At 41.1% G+C, this 25,959-nt stretch overlaps 2 protein-coding genes across 4 annotated transcripts in view; one reads left to right on the plus strand and one right to left on the minus strand.

Moving 5' to 3' along the window:
• Nucleotides 1-25,959, plus strand: part of LOC122617824 (protein alan shepard) — a 121,969-nt gene that overhangs the window by 28,671 nt on the left and 67,339 nt on the right. The window lies entirely within an intron of this gene.
• Nucleotides 13,129-15,274, minus strand: LOC122617826. The gene is made up of 2 exons (XM_043793833.1): nt 15,053-15,274; nt 13,129-15,002 (listed from the first exon to the last, which is right to left on the minus strand). The coding sequence occupies exons 1-2, from the start codon at nt 15,151-15,153 to the stop codon at nt 13,262-13,264; spliced, it is 1,842 nt and encodes a 613-aa protein (XP_043649768.1). The 5' UTR covers nt 15,154-15,274; the 3' UTR covers nt 13,129-13,261.

Consider the following 25,959-nt stretch of genomic DNA (forward strand, 5'->3'; position numbering starts at 1 on the left):
ATATTTGCAACGAACCGGCAATAGAAAGAGACCGAAGAAACAGACAGAAAGAGACGGACAGACAGAAGAGACAGACAAAACACAAGAGCGCAGTGCAACTTGCCCGGCAACTTTACACTGAGAACAGAAATGTGAACTTTCAATCTAAGATTACCATGAGCAGAAATGGGAACTTTCCAATCTAAAATTACCATGAGCAGAAATGGGAACTTTAATATAAAGAATTATTATTATTATTAGCAGTATTGGCAGTTATTTATAGAAGAATTTTCTATTCTCAAGTATATAATTTCAATTCTATAATATAAAAGATGTATCGATTTCATTTTAATTCTATTCAGATATAGCAAATCCAATCAACTGAAACTACTACTTTGAAATTATTCTCGGTGCACAACATCTGCTTTTGTCTAGCCAAGGGAAACCTGCTGGTCTGCCTCCCGCTTTTGGCCACTATTTCCCCCGCCTTTGCACCTTTGGCTCCACTGGAGTTGCATGTGAGAGAGCGCCAAACGATAACAGTAAAAAAACACCGACAGACACACTAGCATTGCAAAATTACGACTGAAATATACCCGTTAACGAAAATTAATATAATATATTATATATTTCGTTCGAATAATTCATATCCACAAAGTTTTCTTAAGGATTTTTTCGATTCTGTTGATGAAAAGTTTCAATTTTTAATAGAAAACTTTCTCTTCAAGTACCTACTTATTTGACAAACTTATCTGTGGTATATCTCAGAAAGCAAAGTAATTCTGATACCCCGTAACACGTCGAGTACTGGGTAATAAAAGCCAAAGTCTCGACTCACATGCAACGCAGCGCTGTCCAGAGAGCGACCGCGACGCCGGCAGAGGCTCGACTTCAGTTTCAGATTCAGAGTCTAGAGCACGTTCGGCAATTAGTTGAACTTCGTTGCTCGGGCCGACGAGACGAAAACGAATTGAAATTGGAGAAATTCCCCAAAAAACACACACACAAGACCAGACACGGGAAGAGCAGCAAGCAGTCAAAGTGAAGAGCCAACAAACAAACATACAACAACCAACTCCAACGGGCGCGCAAAAATTGCAAAAAAACCAAAAAAAAAACTTTGACAGTGCAGAAAAATCTAAATAATTTGTTAAAAGAAAATCATTTGCAAGCAAGCACGGATATAGAGAGGGTAAAAAGTGAATTGAACTTTGTGCAACTTTGAACTTTGATTCAAATGCAGCAACAACAACAACGGCAGTAATAATGAATGGCAACCGGCAATGTCTGGCTGAAATCCCCAACCCCCCTCCACCCCTATCCAATTGCACATCCCTTTTCGACCAAAACAACCCCGCCCCCTTTGACGACGCCCCTGCTGCTCTGCCAGCGCCGACGTCGACGCCAGCGCCACCGACAAATTTATCGATTTTTTCAGCCGCCACATTTGTTTGTACTTGCGTCGCGTGTTGTTGCTGTGTTTGCACTGGCATTTTCCCATTTTCCGGCTTTTCCATAATGCTTAAATAATAAATATTCGTTATTTAGTGTAATTACTTCCAACAAATCCAAATTGTTGATTATAAAATAAGGAATTTAAGAAAGAAAGCTTCCTTTTACGTGCAAGTTTCAAGTTGTGTTTGTGTGATTCTGTGTGTGTGCATGTCTGCGCTTGTCTGCCAGGATTGCCACCTATTCCAAAAATAAAAGAGGAGCGAAGCAAGCTAAATACACGCCAAAAGCAAGCAGAACACATTTTTGGTGGCCACTCCCCAACAAGTTGAGTCAACGCTTAGCGACTGAAAAACAAAAGTAAAAGTTCAAAAAGGTAAATATTTTGGGAAAGGGAATGTCCAGTTTGTAAGCCGAAAGTAAAAGTTATTAGGCGATAACTAATACTGGTGTTTCGCACAGGCGATTAGAGTATAGCTACAAGCTGCATTAGTGAATTGAATAAGTAACAGAGTCTATTTAGCTATTATTCACGCGCTATTAATAAACTTTTTATGACTAATTGGGGTACACTAAAAAAATAAGTCTAACAAGTTTCAAACTTGATTTTAAAATTGTATTTACAATTGATTTGATTTTAAAATTGTATTATTTTTTAATAAACAAAATTAATGATTAAAAGTTGTCATATTTTTTATATTTTTTAGTAATGTGATTAAAATATTCCTTTCTGTAGTGGGCAAATGTTTTATTTTCAGTGTAGAACACTATCACAATGCCGCGATAAAGCTTTTCCCATTTCGCGACTGCAGAATCACTGCAACAGTTTGAGGACGTGCCAACACCAACGCGACACCACCCCCACCTTCCCCCCACCCCCTGCCATTCTATTGCCGCCACCCGTCCCATTTCCCATCATCATTATCGCCGCTGTCAGCGTCATCGCCATTCGCCTACTCGCGTTGCCTTTGCATTTCAGCGTATTTTTGGCGGGGGCGTCGTGGGCGTGGCCTGGTGGTGGGGAGGGATGAGGGGGGCACTCTTTTTGGGGCTTGCCAGGAAGTTGCGCTAATTTTGAGCGGAAGTTTATTGCCAGCTTCATAATTTGTCTGTCGCTGCCGCTGTTGATTCTGCCGCTTTTCCTCCGCCCGCGCCTCCCCTTTACTTTATCACTTTTCCAGCTGCTGCGGCTCCTGCGGGTGCTTCTATTTTGATGGCAATTACTGTACGTTGTGACTTAAATTAAATTCTGCCTGCCTAATCCCATTAAATTTCTCGTGAATTGCGCTAATCAAGTTGTTAATTTAATGTTTGCTAAATTTTTAATTGAATTATGAATAAATGAAATTTCATTTCCAACTCTTCTTAATGACTCTATCTCCCTCTGACTTCATCTTCGCTGTTTGTCTTTGTCAAGTTGGTTAATTAAAATAAATTACATGTTGAATATTGTACAAAAGCCTCTTCTGTGTAACCAAATTGCCGGAGTATTGAAACGGGTAAATGGCGGGAAGGGAAGGGAAATGAAAATTGTTAACTAGCCGAAGTTGGGAAAATTTGTGACTAACGAATGCTGGAAGTTAGTTGGTCGCAGGGAAATGCAAAAGACTGATGCTGATGAGTTGACAAAGGCAACGACCGCAAAAATAATTTTGAAAATTTTTCATGCGCAAACGAAGGCATAGAAGCGCACGCTGATATGTATCTTTAAAATGTGAAATAGAGTGCTTTAATCTTTTTAAGGGGATAATTTAGTTTGATTACTCTTTGATTTCTACCATTTATCAAGGGAATCCTTTATTAATATGAACCAACTGTCCTTGTTAAATGGTATATATAGTTTCTAAGTTCCTGTCTATTGTATTGTGTTCCTTTCTGGGTTCCTTGTGTATCGAAAATGCTCCTATTGCAACCACTATCTACTTTCCTACTAATAAGCACACTCATACACCCCGTTGTGCGACGACAACGCTGAACATCAGACGTCTGCAATTTCGATGACTACGGCAGCAAGTTTTTGTCGCCTATTCGCTTGGATGGACTGACTGTCTATCGGAATACAGCAAGAACCAGAGAAATAGCAACAAAGTTGCTGCTGATGGTACATCTGCAACAGTCTGCAGATTGCTAATGGCCATTGTTAGGGAATCGTGTTTTGAGGCGGGTATAGTTGCCAGAGACCAAAGAGAACATGCTCAAGCAAAAGTGTGGAAACAGAGTGACAAAGAAAGATAGATGGATAGAGGCTATAGAGGCGCATTCCTATACCTATATATATCTTTGTTCGAGACCCGACTTCAATGTTGTTGAACCGTTAGAAACGCCTTTGCTTCGCGTCATTGGAAGATGTTCTGCCCCTCGCGATTTCCTTCCCCCCATTCGCAACCAGTTCTCCCCGTTTTCCCCCCTCTGTGAATTTTCACTTTTCTGCAAAGCTTTTTTCCTGTTTTTTTTTTTCAGCTTTATTGCGTTTTTTCCTTTGGCGTTGTTCCGCTTGCCGTTGTCCAACATCCAACACCGTCTAATGCATCCGCTTAGCCTCGCCTCGTTCTCTGAATGGAATGGCTAAGCTAGCAGCGCCAAAGCCAAAGCCAGTTAACGCCGAGCTGAGTTGGCCCAAAGGGGTTTTCCACGGTAGATGCAGAGAGGGGGGTGAAATGCGTTTAGAGCTTGACAGTCAATGCACCTGCTCACGGACTTTTCTTTGTCCGCATCCGCAGTTGCCTCTTTGCCTCTCGGGAGATTGTCATTGTCTGGTTTTTTATCGCTGCTCTCTCAATCTATCTATCTATACGTAGATATCTCTCCCTCTGACCAAGTCCTCCTTCTTTTTTTCTATTTCCATTTAATTGATTTCACATTCCATACGCGTGATTCATTTGGATCCATTTCCACAAAGTTTGCCATTTGTCTGAATGGCATAGATGTGAAGTTGAAATTGAGCAAGCTTTTTATGAAATTCTGGTTAAACTATTAGAGCATATACGTTTTATCCTGGTAAAGCCATTTAAAAAAAAAAAGTGCTTAAATTTTCAAAATTAGTTGCGCTGGAACGATAATTGGTATTTTTACTGGAGTGTAAAAAATGTGGTAAATGTTTAACAACTGCAACACAAATTTCCACAGCGCTTTACAAACTTATCACGGAATGCAAAATACAGATGCTAATTGGCTACACTTTAAATTATATATTTTATATATATTTTGCTAACTTATCAATAGATAATCAAAATGTTTGAAAATCATCATCCTAACTAAACGGAATTTGTTGTTAAATGTTCATTTATAACTTTTCTTTAAATTATGTGGAATGCAACTTAAATCAACTATTGATGCTGTCACAAACCACCCAGAGATCTCGCCGAATTTTCACTTTAGTCCAGCGTAATTATGACCATAATAACCGCCATCAATTTCCGTTATAATCGACGGGCAGCCAACCGAACATCGAGGGCCACTTATTCCATTGTCACCTTATACCACATGGTAAATGTTCATTATGCCTTTTTATTTTCGTCTTTTGTGGGCGGCCTGTGCCTGCGACAGGGTGAAAGTTAACGAACCATAAATCACGGGCACGATCAATGTCCGTATCTATATATCCATATGCCATGTCTTCGATGCATTCCATGCAATGATACAATGACATCAATTACATGCCATAACATTTTGCATGTGCAATTTTACCCAGTGTTTGCCTCCCTTTCACTCCGCCAGCACGGGGGTAAAATAGATGATATATGGGGAAGAGAGTTCGGAGGTTGGGGATATAGGGACCTCCCCCCACTTAGCGCCAAACGACCGAAAATGGCCAAGGGAACGGAACTGAACAGAACGGAAAATACAGTTATTTAAGGCCTAAAACAATTGCATGCCTCGCTGGCTTTTCGGTCGATTCTGGTTTTGGGCCCAGGCTATCCATCTATTACGGCCATATCTCCATCTCCCTCTGCCTCTCGAAAGCCAAAGCTCCCCCCTCGCCCCTTGCCCCTTTCGAACCCAACCCCCTCTGCCAGCACGTTTTTGGCCCACCCACCACTTGCAGACTGTTTAAATAGACAACCGTCTGGGTCTGCGGGTCTGAGTTTTCAGTCTGGCCGTGCTTTAATGCGTCGCTTTCCCCCACTTTTTGCCGCCCTCCCCTCTGATTTTCCACCGACTTCCCCCCCAACCCCCTGAAATGCACTTGAAATGCTTTTTCCAAGCGCATTTTCATTTATTTTATTGCAGGTTGTTTTTGTTGCTCTTGTTGTCTCTGTTACTGAGAGGTTCCTCTGCAGCGATATGCAATTTGTTTTATACGCTCATTGCCTGCACCGTCTTTCCTGGCCCTGCTCGCCCCCTTTAAGACCACAGTAAAATAAAAAAAAAACCCCCCAGAAACCCCCTGAAAACCTGCACCCATGCCTGGCCTCTGTCTCTTTCTATCTGTCTGGTTGCCTATTGAACGCCGTCTATCTGTGCTTCTTTCCTTTCTTTGTATGCCTCGCACGAGGCAATGGATCACGGGGGCATATTAGTTTGGAAATGCATTGTAAATATTCGTAATATATTATAAGAAAATAATATACAAATATATTGTATATTAATATTTGAACACAACCGCTGGAATGTGTTAGCTCTGACTGTTTGGCTTTTTCCTTTGAATCACAGGGCACTACACATTCGACCCATTTGTTGTATTTTCTCCGGCTGCGTGCCACTTGCGCCTCTGCGGCCGCATTCAACGCTCAGCGTTCTAAATTAAAGCCTGAAGAGGAGGCAACTGCAACTCGAACGTCAGTCGCCGCTATTCACTCCGCTCCACTCCATGCGACTGGAGTCGACTAGCCAAAGCCAAAGCAAAACTCGTCTGCGGAATGAGACTTAACAAGTGGAAAAGTCTAAAACCGCAATCAAGTGGCAAACAGACCAGACCAATACACACAAGAAAAATACTTTTTTTATTATAGAGAATTTTTGTTTTATTTTTAGAAATTGCCAATCAAACACATAAACCAATCAAACAGAGTGGAAGGGGAGATGGATGGGGTAGTGTGGTGGTTACCTTGATGGATTCGAACTGACTGCAGGTTGTTACAGACGATTTGGCCCCGCCCACTTGGGCTGAAGCGCCCATCCAAGTTGGTCAAGTTTTTGGCCAACTTGTCCGCTTGTGTCGCTTGACTTGAGCCGAGTGGAATTGGCCTGACTTGTTGGCCCATTTGGCATTGTTTTGGCTTCAGCACACACAAGAGTAGCATTGACATTCTTCAAATGCCAGCCACGCCCATTTATTTTGCCATTTGCATGCAAGTGGGAATTTCACACTTTTTCCCCGCCATTTGAATTAATTAAAATCGTTGCACTTTGTGTTCATTTTGTTTAAAGCCCAAAAATGGTTAGCAGCCATAATTATTTGTAAATATTTTATCCATAAGCAAAGAATCCCCTCTTTTGTCTATGAAATATTTACAATATTTTCAACATCACGGAATTTCATTTATTTTTTCGTTTTTTTGTTTTTTTTTTTTGTGGCTTTTAAGTGCTCCATATATTAAATATTTCAGCGAACATCATTAAAATTTGTGCAGAATTTTTTATGCATATACATTTATGCACATAAATTGCCATTTTGCGGTGAAACAAACACAAAAACGAATTTTTCGTGAGTCCTATCTACCTTTTTATGGTAGCTTTCAAAAATTTGCATATTTCTCATTTGTTGTCGGTTTTTTTTCCCCTTCGTGTAATTGCCCACCAGGAAATGGGCATAAAGGAATTATATTTAATTTTTTATGCAAGCATAAATCATAGGCGGAAAAGATGTGACATTGATATGAGTGCGGATGGTATTACAACAGTTTGAAATTCAATTTCAGAGTTCCGTTCTGGATTAGAGGTCCATTTGATGTATGGCCATGATAAAAGAAAAAATATAAAGTAAAACGGAGGTTTATTCGTGCAAAAGGCAAACATTAATTCTTTTGATAAATGCATGCCATAAAATATTAATGCTAATACGGTTGACGCTTAAAAACTATATTATGGGAGAGACTAATAGTAGTCAAATTTAAGATGACTAGTAAATATTACGTATACGCCTCGTTGTAGGCTTTCAAAATTAAATTGGGAGGTGTTAGTATAAAAAATTACTCAAATTTTCGGTTTTTATTAAATCATATTCCGCAGCGAAGTAATTAATTAAACTTAGTGGCAATGGTAAGCATTTGCAACTTTTGGACATTACTCATGCGCCACGTAGTACGTACTTTGAGTGAATGGGAACAAGACAAATGCAAATGAAAGCCGAGGGAAAATGTTAATTAACTGTTCTCATCGTGTGCTTTTTATTAAATAATCTTAAATAGAATTACGTGACTTTGCTGCGCTTTGCCAGACACTTAATTATATGTTGGAAAACCCACACAGACACTCTCATTAAGGTGCTCATATACGCACACCGCACACATAGATAAACACACACCTTCAGTTCGTTTTCATGTCCAAGTGGTTTCCGAGGTTGGTCTTTGAGGTTTTTCGACTGCTGGCGGGGAAAGGAAAAGCGCTTAGCTGTTAGCTGTTTTCCTTTTATTATTTGCTTACATTTTCCTTTATTTCATTTGGCTTTACTTTGCTGTTTTCATACATATTCACACACACAGATACACACAGCACACGCACACACCCCTAATCTCACTTCTGTTGATTTTTATTTCGTTTGTAGCCTTTCTTTAGCTGGAGGTTAAGTATCTGTTTACATTTCTTTCTACACCTTATTCATTAAGTGCGTTTTTCCCCCCCAAACGTGTGCGTGTGTATCTGTGAGCGAAGTTGTTTATTTTTGTGGTCTGCAGTACATTTTCTACTTGTCTATCTTGGTGAGGAGCCAGCTGCCACTCACCGATCGAATTTTCGCATATCCTAGTTTTATACTTAATGAGCATAAAACTTACTTTGTTGATGATTCGAACTAGCTCCCAGGTGATACACCATCATCACTTGCTTTAAGTTGCTTGTCCTTGATATCACAGAACAGAATACTTTATTCATAAATGTAGTTCTATATTTGTCTATCAGTTTTGGCAGCTATCTTTCCTATTTTTTTGACCCCCAATAATTTGCACCGTTGTTTTCCTTTTCTTTGACTTTTATTATGCGCTTGCAACCATTTGGTTTAATAGAAATTTTTGCTTTATGTGGTGTATTTCGTTGGAATTGAATTCGATTCAGCTCATTTCGGTATGTTGCCGCCCACCGCTGAGCCAGCAGCATTAAATTGGTGTGGCCAAGAAAATTGTACAGCAGGGATAAGCTTTCAGCTGTTGGCTTCTGCCACGCTGCTATGTTTTTCGCTTGGCCTCATAAAAAGTTCATTCGGCAAAATGGCCAAATGTTTACTGTACTTCAATCTAGCTCCTGGCCAGCCCCTGCTGCCACGCCCACATTTGATTCGCATGTGAAATGTTTGTGTTGTTCTGCTGTTGCGGTTGCCTCTAGCCAATTGTTGTTTATATTTTTGGCTTATTTTTATTGGCCGTTTTTGCTGGCATTGTTTCGCTGGTTGGTCTCCTTTTGCTGGCGAGTTGATTGCCTTGCTGGCTCCTTGCCGGGAAATTGATTTGCATTTGTTTGTGGGGTGGCAGGGAAATTGCACAGATCTCTCGATAATTGAAAATTGTATTTCGCACGATTGAGGGTCAAAGGTCAGGGGGAAAAACTTCATTGGCAATGAGGTCCCATTCAATTTGAGATACGAATCTCGAAAAGAGTTACGTGTGTTAGAGTTACTCGTATTAGAGATGACAAGAAGTAATAACTTCATTGGCAATGAGCTCCCATTCAATTTGAGATACGAATCTGGAAAAGAGTTGCGTGTATTAGAGTTACTCGTATTAGAGATGACAAGAAGTAATCAGCAATCAATTAACTTAACTATTTATATATAGTAGCATTGTTTAAAGTCCACTAGCAATAGCAATAGAATATTGTGTTCCACATCTACAAAATAAAACAATTGTCTTCAATTTATTTTAAGACAAGATATATATTCAATTACCTAAAATGGCTGCTTTTACATTTTTATGACATTTTCTTACACAATTGTTCTTACCGAAAATTTTTATTGCGATTCCCACATTTGTATTCTTCACGTCCAGTTTCGATAACCATTTTTGCTCATTTGGCCATTACAAACTAAATGGCAGAACTTCTGGCCAACATGAAGAGGTCACCTTCCGATCCAAAAAAAAAAGTTGAAAACACAGGGGAAAAACTCGTGCAGTGCCACCACCAAACTGGACTTCACTTTTTATTCAGTTCTGCGCAAATAGGAGAAAGCAGCTGCAGTTAGCAGTTGCCGAGTGGAAAATTTAATTACATGCAAATACCGTTGACTTTGCAGGGACAGTGGATTGCGGGACCGCTTTTTTGCGGCCAGGATTCTATGGCCAACATGCCAAAGGACTCGAAAAGATGATGATGCCATGGCCAAAGAACAGTCGTCTGACGGTTTCCTTGTTATTGTAGCCACTGAAGTGGTGGCGCAAAAAAAATAAAAAAAGAAAAACATGAAACAGAGTTTTCTTTTAGCTGCAATTGCAGTTGTTGTGGGAGCTATATCCTTCCACATGCAAACACCAAACACACACATGCATACATACATGTATGTAAATCCTTCCCATAAAACTCGTTATTATTCCTGCTTTGTTTTCCACTCTTTTTTTTTTTGTATGCTTCTATGTTTTGTTGTATCTATGAAACTCTTTGGGATATTTGTTTTATGCCCGCCTGCAGGTTAAAGCAAACATTTGCATATTAGCTGGATTTTCTACATTTTTTTCCCTCCAGAGAGTAGAAACGTTTAATAACAACGATTTGATTCGACTTTAATTTCAACCAAACTAGAATTTATTGCATAAAAATGCAATATACTTTAAACGCATTTCTGCCTCAGGCAACATTGCTGCCTAATGGAGCATGAGGCTATGGTTTTCACCTGTTCAAATCGATATATTTAAGTGTGTTTAATGGATTTTATTTTGATTGCTTTAATGCACTTAGAGATACTGTTTTTTATGCCTTCAACATTCTGTTATTATAAAAGTCGTAGGGCTACCTATCGTTTTTAAATGTCTTTAAATATATTACGATACTTCTATAATTGAATTAATTGTTAAATTTCCTAAATCCAAACTTTATTTTCGAATGCCCTTGGGTTAGGGTAAAAGGGTTTCCAAGTTTTTGGCCTGAAACTTTTCCCGTTGCACATTGATTCGGTTGCAAAATCGCAAAGTTTGTGGTTCTGTTGCTGTTGGTTGCTGTCAAAGTTGTTGCATTTGCAGTGGGAATTATTTGCATGTATCCATGGTTTACACATAGTAACTGTCGTTGTCAGTTAATGTAAATTTGTTTTATACAGTATTTGTGGTCCTGGTTTTTGTGTTGAACTAAAAATGTAAAATTGTTCCATTTGTTTTTAAAGCGGCATACAAAAAAGTTGAGAATAATAAACTACATAATATTGATTTGGGGATTAACTATAAATTTCTTCGGCTTTAATAAATTGATTCCAACTTGTAACTTTATATATCTTTTTGATGTCTTAAATTTATAAATTATAATTTTAAAAGCAAGCTTAATATTATATTCATTTTATATGTCATTGTTACGGCAACATTGCGTATACGTTATATTGTATTTGAATTTCTTTTCGCCAGCCGTCAAGTGCTGTTTATCTCACAAAATCGACTGCAACATTTTTCTGAGTCCCCACAATCGAGGCACAAAAGTTGCCCAATCAATTAATCAGAAGTTCTCAAATGTGTGCCCTAATGACGTGTGCTTTGACTTTGTGGCAGCCAAAAGTGGGAAGACCAAAGTGGGAAGTCCACTTAACATGTCGAGGTGGGGTGTTAGAACCGAGGTTTATTTACATGGCCAGGTTTCTTGGGACCTGGCACGTCAAAAATTGCACAAATTACATGTGATGGTTCGATGGATATAGTATGTGCCTGCTCTAGTTATCCAACGCCCTGATTTCCCCACCCACTTCGGGGCACAGTCTGGCAATTAATCACTTTGTCATAGGTGCCGTCTACCTTCGATTTGCCGGCAAACACACACGGGCCTTCAATCATTAATTTATCATGTGCACTTAGCAGGAAAATTGCGACACTCCCCCACACACACAATTTTCCCACAACTGTCCTGTGTGTGGTGTCCAGTGCCATACATTGTTTTTATTTTTTCCGCTTTTCTTTCGAGGTTTCTGGGTTTTGTTTTGCATAGCTTGTCGTTCGACGCTGTCGCTGACATATGACGCCATGTGGGCGGCGAGGGCGTGGCAGTCGCGGTAGTTTAATTACCACAGTTGAGCAGGGGGCGTGGCACAAGTGAAACTACAAATTAATTGCACCAACAATTTTGCAGCAGTGGAACGATATTTACACGCAAAATTAAAAATTAATGCAATCAGCAAACAGCGAAAAAATTCAAACAACCCATAAAGGATGTGCCACAACACAAAAAAAAGAGTGTTTTTGCACTTTAATTGTTCAGTTGATGAAATTTTAATTGTATTTGAGTGAATGCGATTTATTATAATAAATATATGAAATGTGCATAATAAAACCAAAGCTAACTATAATTTCTCTTCTCGTTTTTGTCGTTGCAGGTAAGCCGAATACTCAATTAATTAATAATGAAATGGTTGAATGGTTGAAGGTAAAAGCAGCAGTTAAAGCCCGCTGAAAAGTAGAAATGGTCAACTTGAAAACCATTTTACTCAGCCCGTCGTCTCTATTATCTCTCAGCGACAGGCGAGACCACAATGTCACTTCCGTATCCTTTTCTCCTTCGTCCTGCCGCCGGATGTCAAAAAATGCAATTTTTAAATTTCCATTAATTTCGCGCTGTCGACTTTTGTGAAATGTTGTCGTAGCTGGGTAGAAGCGAGAATCCAGCTCTCGAATGCAAAATGCAAAATAAAGACAGAAATGTCTACGGGTGCAACAACAATGTAGCTGTTGTCAGCCATGCAAATAAGCACAGGTGAGATGGGAAGAAGAAGACGCAGCGAACTGGTGGCACTGGTGGCACAGGTAACCTGCTGTCAAAGTGACTGATGCCCCAGAGTGTGTTCCGTTCTCCGTTCTGTTTTCCATCCCGGAATATCCATCCTTGGGTAAATGGGAAAATGGTTAGGCTCCTCAGCAGGCCGCTGGCATCACACATTTTGTTTTTTTTTGCCACCACTTTACCTGCTCTGCTTTTAATGACACACACGGACCACGCCCACTCTTGCCGCCCATCGCTTGTCGAGTGGTGGCAATAACATAGAGATGCCAAACGCTTCAAGGAGCCACGCGTCCTGCGACTATTTTAGCCAGATATCCTCCTGTTGTCATTGTGTCGCTGAACAAGCGACTTTACACCGACAACGTGACATTTAATTCAAAATGTTTTACGCGCGCCCTCGCAAGATCTCGTTTTTCTGCTATTCTCAAACACATTGTCCTCGTGTCGCGCTTGTTAAAAATGGTGGTAGAAAAGTCCTGCGGAAAGGATAACATGTCGAGACCAAGTTGAATGTAGAAAAGCTGTAAGTGACAAATTGACGCTACTGAACAGGGACTTGCAGAGCAATATGTACCACAGAAACGATGTTTCTATAGTGTTACTACTTGTATAAAATAACAATTGAATAACCGACTGTGCTTTCTGTATTACATAATTCAATTTATTGTTCAAATAGCAAATCCAGTAACCCATTTCAAATTTAGAGGCGTTAAAAAATTAAACCAATTTCGAGCTGCTTCGTTCAGTAAAGAAAATATCCACTGGCCACAGGTTAATCCTCATCATCTTCCTCTCCCTCGCCACCCTCGACAGCACCACCGCCACCGCCTTCCTCCTCCTCGACCATCTCCTCCGAGGAACTGACCTCCACAATGGGCTCGATCTCAGAGACCAGATCCTCCTCGAAATCGCTGATCTCACCCAGCTCCTGCAAACACTTGTCGTAGTTCTCATCGAAACGGATATTCTCGTTGAGCGATCTAACCTCCACATCCTCATCTGGCGGTAGTAGGGCAGGAGCTGTGCCCGGCGGACATTCCGTAATATTTCTTATCCGGAGCGTGTGTATATGGAAAACAGCCGATCGATTCGATTCCAGTAGAATCTGATGGAAAACGCTCAACAGACGATCCATATTGCCGAACATGCGAACCGTGGCACTTTTCGGATCCTCGCCCTCCTCCAAAATGCGACCCACTATATTGTGGCGATATGGATCCATCAAGTAGATGAAATCTGTCTTCTTCCACAGCGAGTACATCTGATTGTTGATCTGGAAGATCACATAATCGTTCTGATCGAGAGCCTTCTCCAACATCAGATGGAAATCGTTGAACTTGTACATGGGCACACACTTCCACCAGCCCTCGTAAACATTTGGAGTAAGCATAATCTCGGCCACAAACTGACCCATGCGAATCTGTCGTGGAAAGTCGTCAAGATCCATGGGCTTACTAAGATCCCCACAGGGTTCCCAGCAGTTTTTGCACATATTAACGCCATAGCACATGACCTTGTCGTACATTTTCTGGTCCCACGTGGCCGGATGATCGATCTTGGAAGCCAACGCGGTTGCCACGGCCACAGGTAGAGCACTACGATTCCTCAACGCATCCTTAGAGTTCAGGGTAAGATGGAGATTGGACTTGACATAGGCATAATCGGAGGCAATCACATCGAACTGGCTCATCCGCATACCATGTTCTCGATCCCAACTCTGCCCAGTACTTCCAGGGGTGGCCAAACGAACTACGATGATTTCTCGAATTGAAAACTTGGCATTCTTATGCAGATCGCTCTCCTTCTTGATCAGCCATACGACATTATCAAGGGATTTGAGTGCCAAGAGTAACGGAAATCCCTCTTCATTGTTCGGTTTCATAGTGCTTCTGTCCCTGCCATTTAAATCGAGTACCATCCAAATACCTTTCTCCTTCCAAATAAGCAGATACCAACTGGGGGTGAAGAACACCCCGTACTTGGCCTTCTTGAAGAAGGCTCTTAAGATTCTGCGAAGATTGCGTATGACGTTCTCGTAGCCGTAAATCTCAAAGGGCGCCTCCAACTCCATGGCAAACTCAATTTCGTTGATCTTGAAGTGGCGCGTCACCTTTTGCTCATTCTCATCGTAGATATCCGGCATGTCTGCTGTATTTGGTGGGTCCATGTTCTCTGAATCGTTAAACAAAACCTGCCCTTCGGCCACCACCATGTCGATCGTTTCCGGTTTCCATTCATCGCGACGCGTGTAATAGGAGTGAGCAAATGCCTTCAGATTTGAAGCAAACCGGACGCTCTCCTGATTCGGAATGCCCACCTTTACAGTTACCGTACCGGACACAACGCCTATGGGATAACCCAGCGATCGGTCGATATCACCACGCCGCATTCGAGCACATTCCTTGGGATCAAAGGGCCGAATGTAGGGCTCATCGTGACCGCCAAAGATCAGGCAATTCTTGAAGGAGCAGGGATTGTAGGGCTCCGGCCACAGTTTTTTCAGTCGCACCAGGCTTTTTTTGGGATTATAGAAATGGATAAACATAGCTGACATTCAACTTACGGTGCATCACAGGGCGGTCCAGGTGGACAAGGTGGACAGGGTGAACAGGCTGGCTGGCAACTTGAAGGACAGCAGGCTCCTCCTCTCATGCGGTTGGCCATTTCACAAAGATTTTGAAATAGCAAAACTTTGCTTGTATAACAAATAATTTTACAAGTTCCAATCGATTGTTTCCGATCGTTGGCAGTTACTGACGAAGAGGGCCCCCAAAACTTTTGACAAGCTGCTGAAAGATGAATCCGGTTGACCTGATTATAACAATTAACTCAACCTTATAGAACAAAATCTACAATCTGAACTTCTTGAGCAGATACAATATCTTGTATTCCCTACAAATCACTTATTCCTGCACCTAACCAGACTTTCATTAGCCACTCCCTTAATCAATTGACTAGCCTGCTAAAAGATTTGATCTGCTCTCAGAGCTGAGACAAAACCACATCGGTAAAACCTCTCGACTTTCATTACACAAATTGCGTTTGCAGTTGCTGGATGGACGAGGCGACTTTCCCACATGGGATAGGAAACTTATGATAATTTTTATTGTACACACGCCAAGTCAGCCAGTGGAAATCAGTTGAGGGCCATTTTGGCATTCGGCTTTTACGAGGCCGGCAGTTAATTCCTTATCCGGCCAACGGAAGAGACAGTTAACAGGCAACACAGCTAAATGTAATTGGAAAGCTCATCAAGTGCTGTCGTTCGTGGGTTTGCCACTTGAGTGGGCTCGGAAAAGTATGCAAAGAATTTGTGTTGTGCTGCCATCAAGTTTGGTTTATTTTCCGCTGCTATTTTTGCGGTTTGCCCGTGCGGTTTATTGAAAATCAACGCGGCGTATACGTAACGTAACAGTGAAGGTATCAGCATCATCAACTGGGGAACCAAACTCGTTGACGAAGGAGTCACTCTGCTTAGCTCAGCTGCTTTGATGGCATTTACGAGCGAGTCCTTTATTGTCCTTTTGTTTTTGCTCCCTGTGTGGTATCCACGTAATTGGCTTACCAAACGAGACGGTTTTTTTTTGGGGTAAAAGTATATAGAACAGCGAGAGAGTCAGAGTACAGAGTGCTATTAACAATCTCGTTGTGTGCAACGTTTTTATTTCGTCATCCAATCAGCAAGGATACCATTTCTGCCCATACTCCCCCTTTGGAGCACATGTAAGATTGATTCCCCGAGCAGCCATCAAAGGGGATTCCTTTGTTCCTTTTTTGCTCTTTGTTTTCCCATCTTCCCCTCTGAGATTTTTCATTTTCGAGTAGTGGGGCTGCCGCGTGGACGGACTTCCTCCTTGCGATATCTTCGCGGAGTGCAATAAATTTAGCTCGAATCGTAAATTTTAAACACTTCATTAAACAAACGAAAAGGAAGCGAAATCGCTTAACGATTATCGCCTGGCTCTCACCCACTCAATGAGATGCCGTCGCCCATTACTGCCTATGATTGCACTGAGCGCAAATATCAGTTCTTCATAAATATTTCAAATCGAACGTGTAATAATTTAAATATATTATGTAGCCTAAGATATTACAAATTGTAATAGATGATTTTCGCTTTCCCTAAATGCGACAATTTAAAACTGAAATTTATAACGATCATTTATTTCTGTGCACTGCACAACTGGACTGGGTCTTAAACATTTTCTTTTCCATTTTCCATTTTCGGCGCTGCACCGAAGCCCGTGGGGAAAATTCTTGGCAATGCAGCCGAAGTGAACGGGAGAAACTTCAACTCCTCCTGTGTGCGGAGCCGCCACCATGATGACCAGTGAGGATTGGAGCCCACCAACCTCTCCTATTTGCCCATTTTCTATGCGCCCCGGCTGTCGTCTGGTTCAGTGCTCAATAATGATTTCCATTGCGAGTTATTTGCATTTCCCCAAACTCATTATGTTTGCATTGTGCAAAAATTCGTTCGGACTTTTGCCATGGCCATCTACCTGAATCTGTTATCCGTCGTTTTCCACCTTTCTCTCCGCCTCTTCATCCACATTTTCGACCGCCTTTCACCCCGAAAATATTTCCAAATGCTTTGTTAGCCCTGGCGGTTTTCCGCTGGTTCCCAAAATTCTTGGAATTTTGAGTGGTTTTTAGCCAACGAAATTCCACTCCCGTTGATTGAGTTATATTTCATAATTGCCTTAAACTAGAGTGCCAGATACTACACTGCTAGCTTATTGTAAACATGTTCAATGCTGTCGCCGCTATGGCTTTAACTCTATTTTAAAACGTAAGAATATTGAACAATATTACTTTTTGCCGGAAATAAAGTTGCATATTACATTTTGATTGCATTAGCTGCATACGCATTCTTGTAAAGGCATCTTTTTTTAAGGTCATCAATTTAATTAACTTTCTATAATAAATAAAATCAGGGTGGAAGTATGAAACGTGGGCAAGCATAAAATGCGTTGAAAAATTATGTTTGATGAGGAACGCCCATCATACTTATTTAACCCACGCCATCCCGACCATTTCATTTCGTTTCGTTTCATTTCGTTTATTACACGTCAAGCGTCAATGAATGTCAGTTTGACAGTTCATAAGACAAATACGACAATGGCAGCGATGGCAGCGGAAATGGTGGGATAGTTTTGAGGGCTTTCCAGGGGCGGAGAAATAGAGAATATACAGGTGGGCGGGCAAGGACAGGTGCGACTGGATGTTCCGCTGCGGACATTAATGTGTCAGCGTGTGCAGCTTCTTGTGGCATATGAGGGACGTGCTCAGACGTCAGGACAGGACTCCTTTTGCCAGCAAGAAACGTCCTAGGCTACCGTCCAACCCATTCACCCACTGCATCCCTGAATAATGTGTATGAATGTCGCCCGTAAGACGGAGCCCGCAGTCTTTGGCCATTCGCAACGAACGTGTAAGTGTAAGTGGCCCTCGGCAAAAGGGAAGGATATCTATATATACATATATGTGGGATGTGGCATGTGGGTGGATGCGGCAGGATCAGGATGTGCCAGGATGTGCGAGATGCTGCAGCTGTCGTCGGAACATGACAACTTATTGGCATTTGGCTGCCTGCTACCCTGACATTTTGCTTCCACATTTAAGGCCTTTAACAGTTTCTAGCTGCAAATTGAAAATCAGATAAAATTGGTTAGCTGAGAAGAAGAGATGGCTATCAGTTTAATAGATTGAAAAGCGTATACATTACACTGGAAAATATGAATCCTTTTAATTTAATGGTTTTAAAGTTTATTAGACAAAAGCTTTATTTCCTAGCTCTATTTATTTTTTTCCCTGTGTACTTTGGTGCTGCTAAGGACTTGCCTTCTCACAATTCTTTCGCCTCTGGTCTAGCTGGGCTCCCTTATTGACATTTCCCGTCCCTTGTTGACAGCCTAGAACGAACTTTTCAATGCATTGTCATAAATCATTTTGCGGCAAAAACAAGTTGAACGCCACGCCCACACATCTGACTGCCACATGCCGTGGACATACCATTGTGTGTGCCAGGGAAATGACCGTGGGTGGAATTGGGGCTGGGGGGTGCGGAAAATGGGGGAAAAAGCTGTGCAGGAAAATTCGAGGCAGTCCGAACGAGAGAGAGAGAAATGTCAAAGTTGAGTCGGTCGAACTCTATGTGAAGTGGTGGGCATGGCTGGAATTTCCTTCCTGTTGGAATTCCACCTCCACTTATTTTTACCCAGCTGCCTTGCCTTGGCATATGTCGAGTTCCTCGGTCATACAAGTTCTTAAGTACAGGAGAGTTCTGGAGTTTTTTTTTTTGCTGTTTCTGGTTGCATTATTATGGGCGATTTAAGTGGCGAAAAGGGCTTGAAAGAATGCCTGGGGTGACACTCAATATTGCGTATACGTCGCATTGTTCAGCATTGTCTGTGGCTCGAAATGCCTATTTAATATCTTTCGTTAGCCTTAGACCTGATTTTATCACACACTTTACAACGCTGATGCTTCTTATTATGTTAGTTCCTTGAAGGTTGTATACTTTTCAGCACTCTATGTGCTATAAGCAGCTGTTGCCAAATGGATTTCGGCTCCATTCTTTTTTACAGATTGAAATTGTTCTTGGCAACATGAGATTTTGATGTTTCTGGAAACCTGACATCAACAGCTGTTGTCATATATTTGTAACTTGATCACGGTACAGCCGTTTTAATATCACATAGGGGACCTGAAGTGTGTGATGGTTTCTTGTTAGGAGAAAGACATTTTTAAATTATAAATATTCCCCTGCTCTATGTACAAAATGTTTACTATATAAATATAGTTGCAAGTTTTTTCCCTAGTCTCTTTTACACACACTGCATTTCCGTATAAAAATTAATTAATTCTTTGTCCTGCATTTTTGATACATACATTTTCCTTCGCTTTCAGACTAGTTCAACCTGATATCCAAAATTTTTCGTTAACCCCATTCCTCGGGTCTCATTAAGCAGCCATTTCTCAAATTCTCTCGCACAGTGCAGCGAAAAATGGCTGCCACTTGCTTTTAGCTGCTGCTCGATGTCCTGATTACTGGCAACTGCTTCCGTTTTTAATATTTATAATCCAGTGTAATTAAGACGAGAGCGCCAAAGAGTCGCGTACGAAAACGAAACGAGGAGAAAAATGTAGCATTAATTACCAGGAAAGCTTTTTATGGCAAGGACTCAGGACCCAGGACCAGTGGCGAAAGAAAGTATATATACTTCGGGCATATAAAAAAGGAAAATGCCTGAATATAAATGCGTATCACTTGAGAAATGTATAATTAGTGGCAGTTAATAACTTTTTCGCGAGTTCTCACGCACCGAAAGAGGTTGGAACCACCGCACGCACTAATTAAATATAAAGTGGTTAGTGGGCTGGGTTAAAAATAAAGGAAAATAGGGGTTGGTGGATCGGCGAACCGTGCCATAAATTATAAAAGCCAAAAAGTATTATTAGTTGACCTCAAGACGGTTGGCGTAGGGGAAGGGGCGGGGTATTAAAAACCGCAAAAGCACTTTGACAAAGAGCAGAGTACGCTGAAAAATGCGTCTCAGATTGAGATAAGTTTCATCCCGAGAACCCCACAACCACTCCACGTGCAAAAAGTCCTTTGCCCGTTATTCTTGGCCTAATTTGTGGTTTTCCCTTTTGCTCTTTTTGGTCTAAATTAGCTTCATTATTGTAATTAACTTTGTTTGCGCAGCATTCGCTGTCGTCGTCTCTGGACTTTTGTTAAATTTGGCAAATTAGTTGTCTGCTTTTCGAGGAAAGGGGAAGGGGGGGATTGATTGTTTGCCTGGATAATTGAAACCTTAAACAAATAGCATTCGATTGAGCCCTGCGATTGACTTTGATTTGATTAGATTTATCTTGACGTTTTGCCTCAACGAAATTTCCTTTCTATTTTTATCTAAAATTGAACTCATTACACAGAAATTGGGAAATGGTTTTTCTTCAATTAAATAGATTTTTCACTCCGATCACATTTCCTTTCCAAAAACATTTCTCATTCGAGACATATGTAACGTTTATTCTTGGACTGAAACCCAAATCAAAATTCAATTCGTTTTGTACTTGTGTGAGTGAGTGGTTTTTTTGTGTGTGTGTGTGTATTGGGGGGTGGTGCTTCCGTTTCCGTTTTGTGGCTGCCACGTGGCTGACATGTTAAAAGCCTAAATAATTGCCAACATTTTATTTATTTATTCGGCTCTTTTATTATTCTTCGGTTACAAAAAAGGTTTACGGGTCTGGGATATGTTCTTATTTTTATTCCTGCTCCTGCCTTTCATAAACATTTTAATACCATGACAAAAGCGTATTATAATTTTGATGAAGATGCAAGGCGGATTTATAAATAACAAGCAATGGTTTCTTTAAATTCAAAAAGGTATTTTCGGTGGTCAAAAATATTTAGTTTTACCCAAAACAAAAATATTTTTCAGTAGAAAAAAAATCGTAGTGAGCAGTTGAACGATGATACCGATAAGTTTGGTTGGTATATTTGTACTATAAAACTGCAGTCACACTGGCGACTAAAAAAATAAGTGTAGTGCAAGCTAAAAAATTTGCAAATATTTATAAAGCCAATATACGAGGCTACAGGTAAGTAGTTGTAGCTATTGAAACACCTGTTAAGAAAAGTGTACTTTGTGGCAACGGCGCAGCTTGTGCTTGTATAAATGTACATATGTATGCATTTGATGATGAAGCTTTTTCCGAGGAGCAGTTCTGTATACATTCATATGTATATTGTTTAATTGCCATTCGTTTGCTCAGATTTCGCTGGCCTTCAGTGGGAGTTTCCTGTTTCATTTGGTTGCAAAGAACTTCAGTTCTCCACGAGTCTGGACTCCTTGGGCTTTGTCAGTGACTGTTTTACGTTCCACGACTTGACATCGCCAGAGTGTGTGGCATACAGATTATTGATATAGAAAGCTATACATACACGAAACCACCGATGCCACATACATCTGGCTCACGGCTTGACTTTAGCGACATTCATGAGCGGCTGCATCGTTTGTCATTGCTCCGATGGCATTTCAATTTGCATGGCATGACGCCCGATTTGCAGGAGGATGCTATTGAGTTGGCCGATGGGAGTTTTGGTGCCATGGCAGTTGCAGCCAACAATCAGCATCAGAATCACCAGCAAAAGCCACGGCATCGCCCGTGCAATCACAATCAATTTGCACAGGGACACAACCAACAGCAGCAGCAACATCATCGCAGCATTTCAACGGGGAATCACACGAACTCCTGGCGTTACCATGGTCAGGACCTGGTTGCCTCGATTCGCGGACATTATGTGAGTTATTTGCTAATTGCCGCGGCCGAAATGAAAAACAAAATGCGGTGGAAAAATCATGGAAAAGTTGGCTTCTGACGATGGCGTGGCAGCAACATGTCAAATGCCGGCAACATGACAGTTCAGCCAACAACAACAAATGCTGATGAAACCCCAGTGTTTTTAGAGTGCGAAACAGCGAGGGGCACTGCCTTTGGTTTACATTTTCAAATGAGTGCTAAACACTTTGCTGACTTTGACAGCCGCATTTCGGCAGAAGCGATTTAAGTGGGGCGTAGACAAGGGATTTGATTTTTAAAGCCCTTTTAAAGCTAGTTAAAAATATTGTTTTTAAGTTTGAATTAAGTTTAAATCTTTAAAAGTATTGCAACTTGAATATTTTGGGGCTCTGAATAAGTTGATTCAACTTTATCAGTATTTTCCCACCGAGTTTGCACATTCATTTATTTCGAGTAGATTGAGGGAAAATGTTCATTGCTATTGACAAACAAGAGACATTGTGCGGCTTTGATTGTCTCCTGGCTGGCTGGGATGCCCCAATACACATTGCCACAGCTCAACTGCATCTCGACCACCCCCTCTCTTAACCCCTTCTCAGCGCTCCTTTAACCCCTCGCTGGGCCTTGAGCCTCCTTTAACCCGGTGCGGCCCGCCTGCCTGTGGCTTTTTCCGTCTTCGTGCGCTTTGGACGTGTTGGGACACCACTTAATTTCCGGCAATGCGAGTCACGTATGCTCCATCCTGCCTTTATGTGCAATGACATTTTCATTTTGTTCACACTCACCAAAACACACACACACACACAGACACACACACGCGGGCGCGCGCAGTCACACACAGACACTGTGTGCAGACATGTTGCAAAATGGCAAACACTTTTTGGCCTTGCGAAAAGTTTTTGTCAACTCATTTTGTTGCAATTTGCACAAACTCCAAAACAAAAAACCCAAAGGAAGACGACTACGAGGACTACGACGACGACGACGACGATGGGAAACTCGATTATTTTTAATTAAAACAACATTGAGGCTGGGGAAAAGCTGAAAATTCTGAGCCAAAGAGTTGCACGATTCAATTGCAGACTTTTCTGCGGTCAAGTAGCGAGTTTAGGGCTTTTCCTTTGCCTTTTTCCTTTAATTACACGCTAACGACGAGCGGCGGAGCGCCAAACTTGAATAGATGAGAACAGATTTTTCCGCGGAAAAACCAAGCAGACCGTGAGATTAGAGAAAAAAACAAAAAAAATATACTGAAAAGTGGACAATCTTCAAGGAACTCTGTCTGCTTTGAAATGTGATTCTTGTTTGGCTTTTGTGATGCGTATCATAATCGGTACCAACCGCCGCAAAACGCCAGTCATATCCGATTTAATGAGGGGGATGGTTGCTCTTCTGGATTTTTGCCATCAATTGTTTGCCATCATCGATTTGTTTACATTAAGCGGAAACCATTTGTTTACTTTGCCCCTGTGCTGCTGGTGGGTTTTTTGTATATTCTGTCGAAATGAAATTACATCCGCCAAACGTGTTTGGAATACTAGAAAAAGGGCAAAAATAACACGGCTACCAGGTATTTGGGTTATTTCAGAATTAGATTCTTTAAGAAAACAGTACAGGTGTTAAGAACTACGGACTAAAATGTTAAATCCGTAATTGTGTCTAATAACAAATAAATTACCTCTCTCTACTTAATGTGCGGTCTTAAAATTACCTACAAAATAATTCTGAAACTGGCAATTTGATATTTATGGAATTTCAAACAGGGAAAACCGCTGCCAACCTCTCGTGGCAATTACACATCCTAAATGGGCTAATTTTCATCGGCCTTGCAGCTTCTCACACACTTGAGAAAATAATTTTCCAGTTGCCACTCGAAATGGAAAAGGCAGAACCGAAAATTATAATTAAATTTTGCGTTTTGCATTACCCCCTTCCGCTCCCCCTCCCCTCAAGTGGGCGTTTGAGTGTTTGGGCTACCTCACCCGCTGCCACGCCCACCACCAGCCCCTGTCTGCGGTTTTAGCGCTGAGCTCTGTATGACAGAGACGGGAAACCGCTAGACAAACGACCAAAGCAAGACAAATAAAAATAAAACACAATGTTGTTGCTGGTGGTGGAGTAGTTGGAAGGATGGAAGGAAAATCTGCAGCTGGGACTTGCCACTCAGCGTGGGAGTTTTGGAGAGCGAAGATTTATTGGCCGGGCCCAAAGGAGGATTACCCGAGCGACAGGATCCTTGTTACCATAAAGCCGCTTAAAGATTTTCATTTCCCAGCCACCCACAAGAAACAAGAACAAAAAATGAAACAAAAAGAAAACGCAACGCGAAAGCAAAGGCGAAACAAAAGCCGTTTCGAAGACAAATGAAATAAGGAATAATTAATTTTATATGGTCTGTTGTCGTTATTGTTGTTTGGTTTTTAATTCCGGATGGTAAAAACTTTAATTGGTTTGCCTGCTGATAAATTTACTTCATAATTTGTTCGCTCTTAATTGTTTTCAACACGGGGGTATAGTGTATAAAATTACATTGCCTGCACTTTGGCCATTGCGCTTGTAATTTGCCGCGTGCGCATTAAAAATTCAATAAAAATACTCACTAAATATAAATGCCGCGGCAGCAGCAGCCGCGGAGTGTTAAAAATTTTCATTAAAACTAAAATTACAATTTCGATGGCGGACAGCGGAATAAAGTTTCCGCTGGGTGGGTGGCACGGGAATTTATGATGCTTACGTGACCGCTGAAAGGGGGCTTAAATGATGGCTTAAATGAGTCGTGCCTGGCTGGCATAAGTTCGCTGTTTGCCTGCATTCCGCTCCTGCATTTGCCAGTTGCATTTGAATTTATTAACAAAAGTTGGCCCACGTCCAGTCGTCGTCGTCGGTGGCAGGCAAACTACAAGTGAAATGTAATTTTACGGCTGGGCCTAAAATAAATAACAGTTTGCAGGATGCCTAGGGAGAACGGCGTAACTACTCGGCACGTGAATGTTTCGAAACTATTTTCCATTGTCGAAAAAGTACCATTTCCCATTTCGGCAGCGAAAGGTTAAATTACTAAATTGCATTTGCGCCAAGCGCACCTATGTGAAATGGAAAATCTGTGTACAATTTCTGATCAAAGATAATTAAATTCCCCGTATCGGAAAAATATTGCAGCATGCAATTCAATACGTTTTATGTTGTGCACAATCACTGAAATCAATCATTTAAAAATCAAAAATAATTTTATAAAGCAAACATTTTAATTTAGGCAACAAGCCTGTTTTGAAATATCAATTTCATTTGACGTTTGACTTGTATTTTTTGGAAACCCTTTAGTTTTGTTTTAAGGGTAAATCCAGGCCTAATGGCATCTTGTTGAGTTTTCGCGATACAAATAAAATATAAGCATAAATAACCCGGAAAACATCTGTTTCCTAAGTTTTCTTTCCACGGCGTACAAAATCACTTAGTGCAAAAGTTTCTTCATTTTCCCCTCGATTTTTCCGTATTGTTTTGTTGTTTTGACTGCTGCTGCGCCCCAAAGGCGTTAAAGGCTTAGACGTATTTTCCGCACCTAACACCCCGAGTTTTCGGCCAAAAAAGTACCCCCCCTTTTCCCCACCGTTTTGACTGCTGAAAATGTAATTTTGTCGTAAATGTCATTTTTTATGTTGCTTCGTTCTTTTGTTGCCGTCGTTTGCAATTGTTTTTGCTGTGCGTTGTGTTGTGTTGGGCCAACAAAAAAAAAAAGTGGTATATAAGAAATAAGCGCAAGAAAAATGTGTTCAAATCAGTGGCAGCTAAGCTTTTCCACCAAATTTCCCAACCCCTTCTTCGACGGCATTTCAACTCGTTCATTTTATTGGATTTCTTGCTGCTTAAGACTTTTTTTTTGTGCGCTGCTGGTTGTTACATTTAATGAAAATTTGTTGGCAACGTGAAAGGCGTGGAAAATTTTAAATTGATTATCGCACAGGCGGGGGGCAACGAGAATTATTCTGACGGGGTTTCCCTCACTGCATGAGCTTTGTGCCGCTTTTCCCTTTTGTGGGATCTCTGCCTAATGTTGTCGAGCAATGTAATATATTATCGTTTATGATGTTAACATAAAACTTGCACGCTTCGCCGAGTGAATTGGTGAGTTGGTTGGCTCGCTTTGGTGCCACTCAGTAC

Source organism: Drosophila teissieri, chromosome 3L (assembly GCF_016746235.2).
Source record: "Drosophila teissieri strain GT53w chromosome 3L, Prin_Dtei_1.1, whole genome shotgun sequence".
NCBI lineage: Eukaryota > Metazoa > Arthropoda > Insecta > Diptera > Drosophilidae > Drosophila > Drosophila teissieri.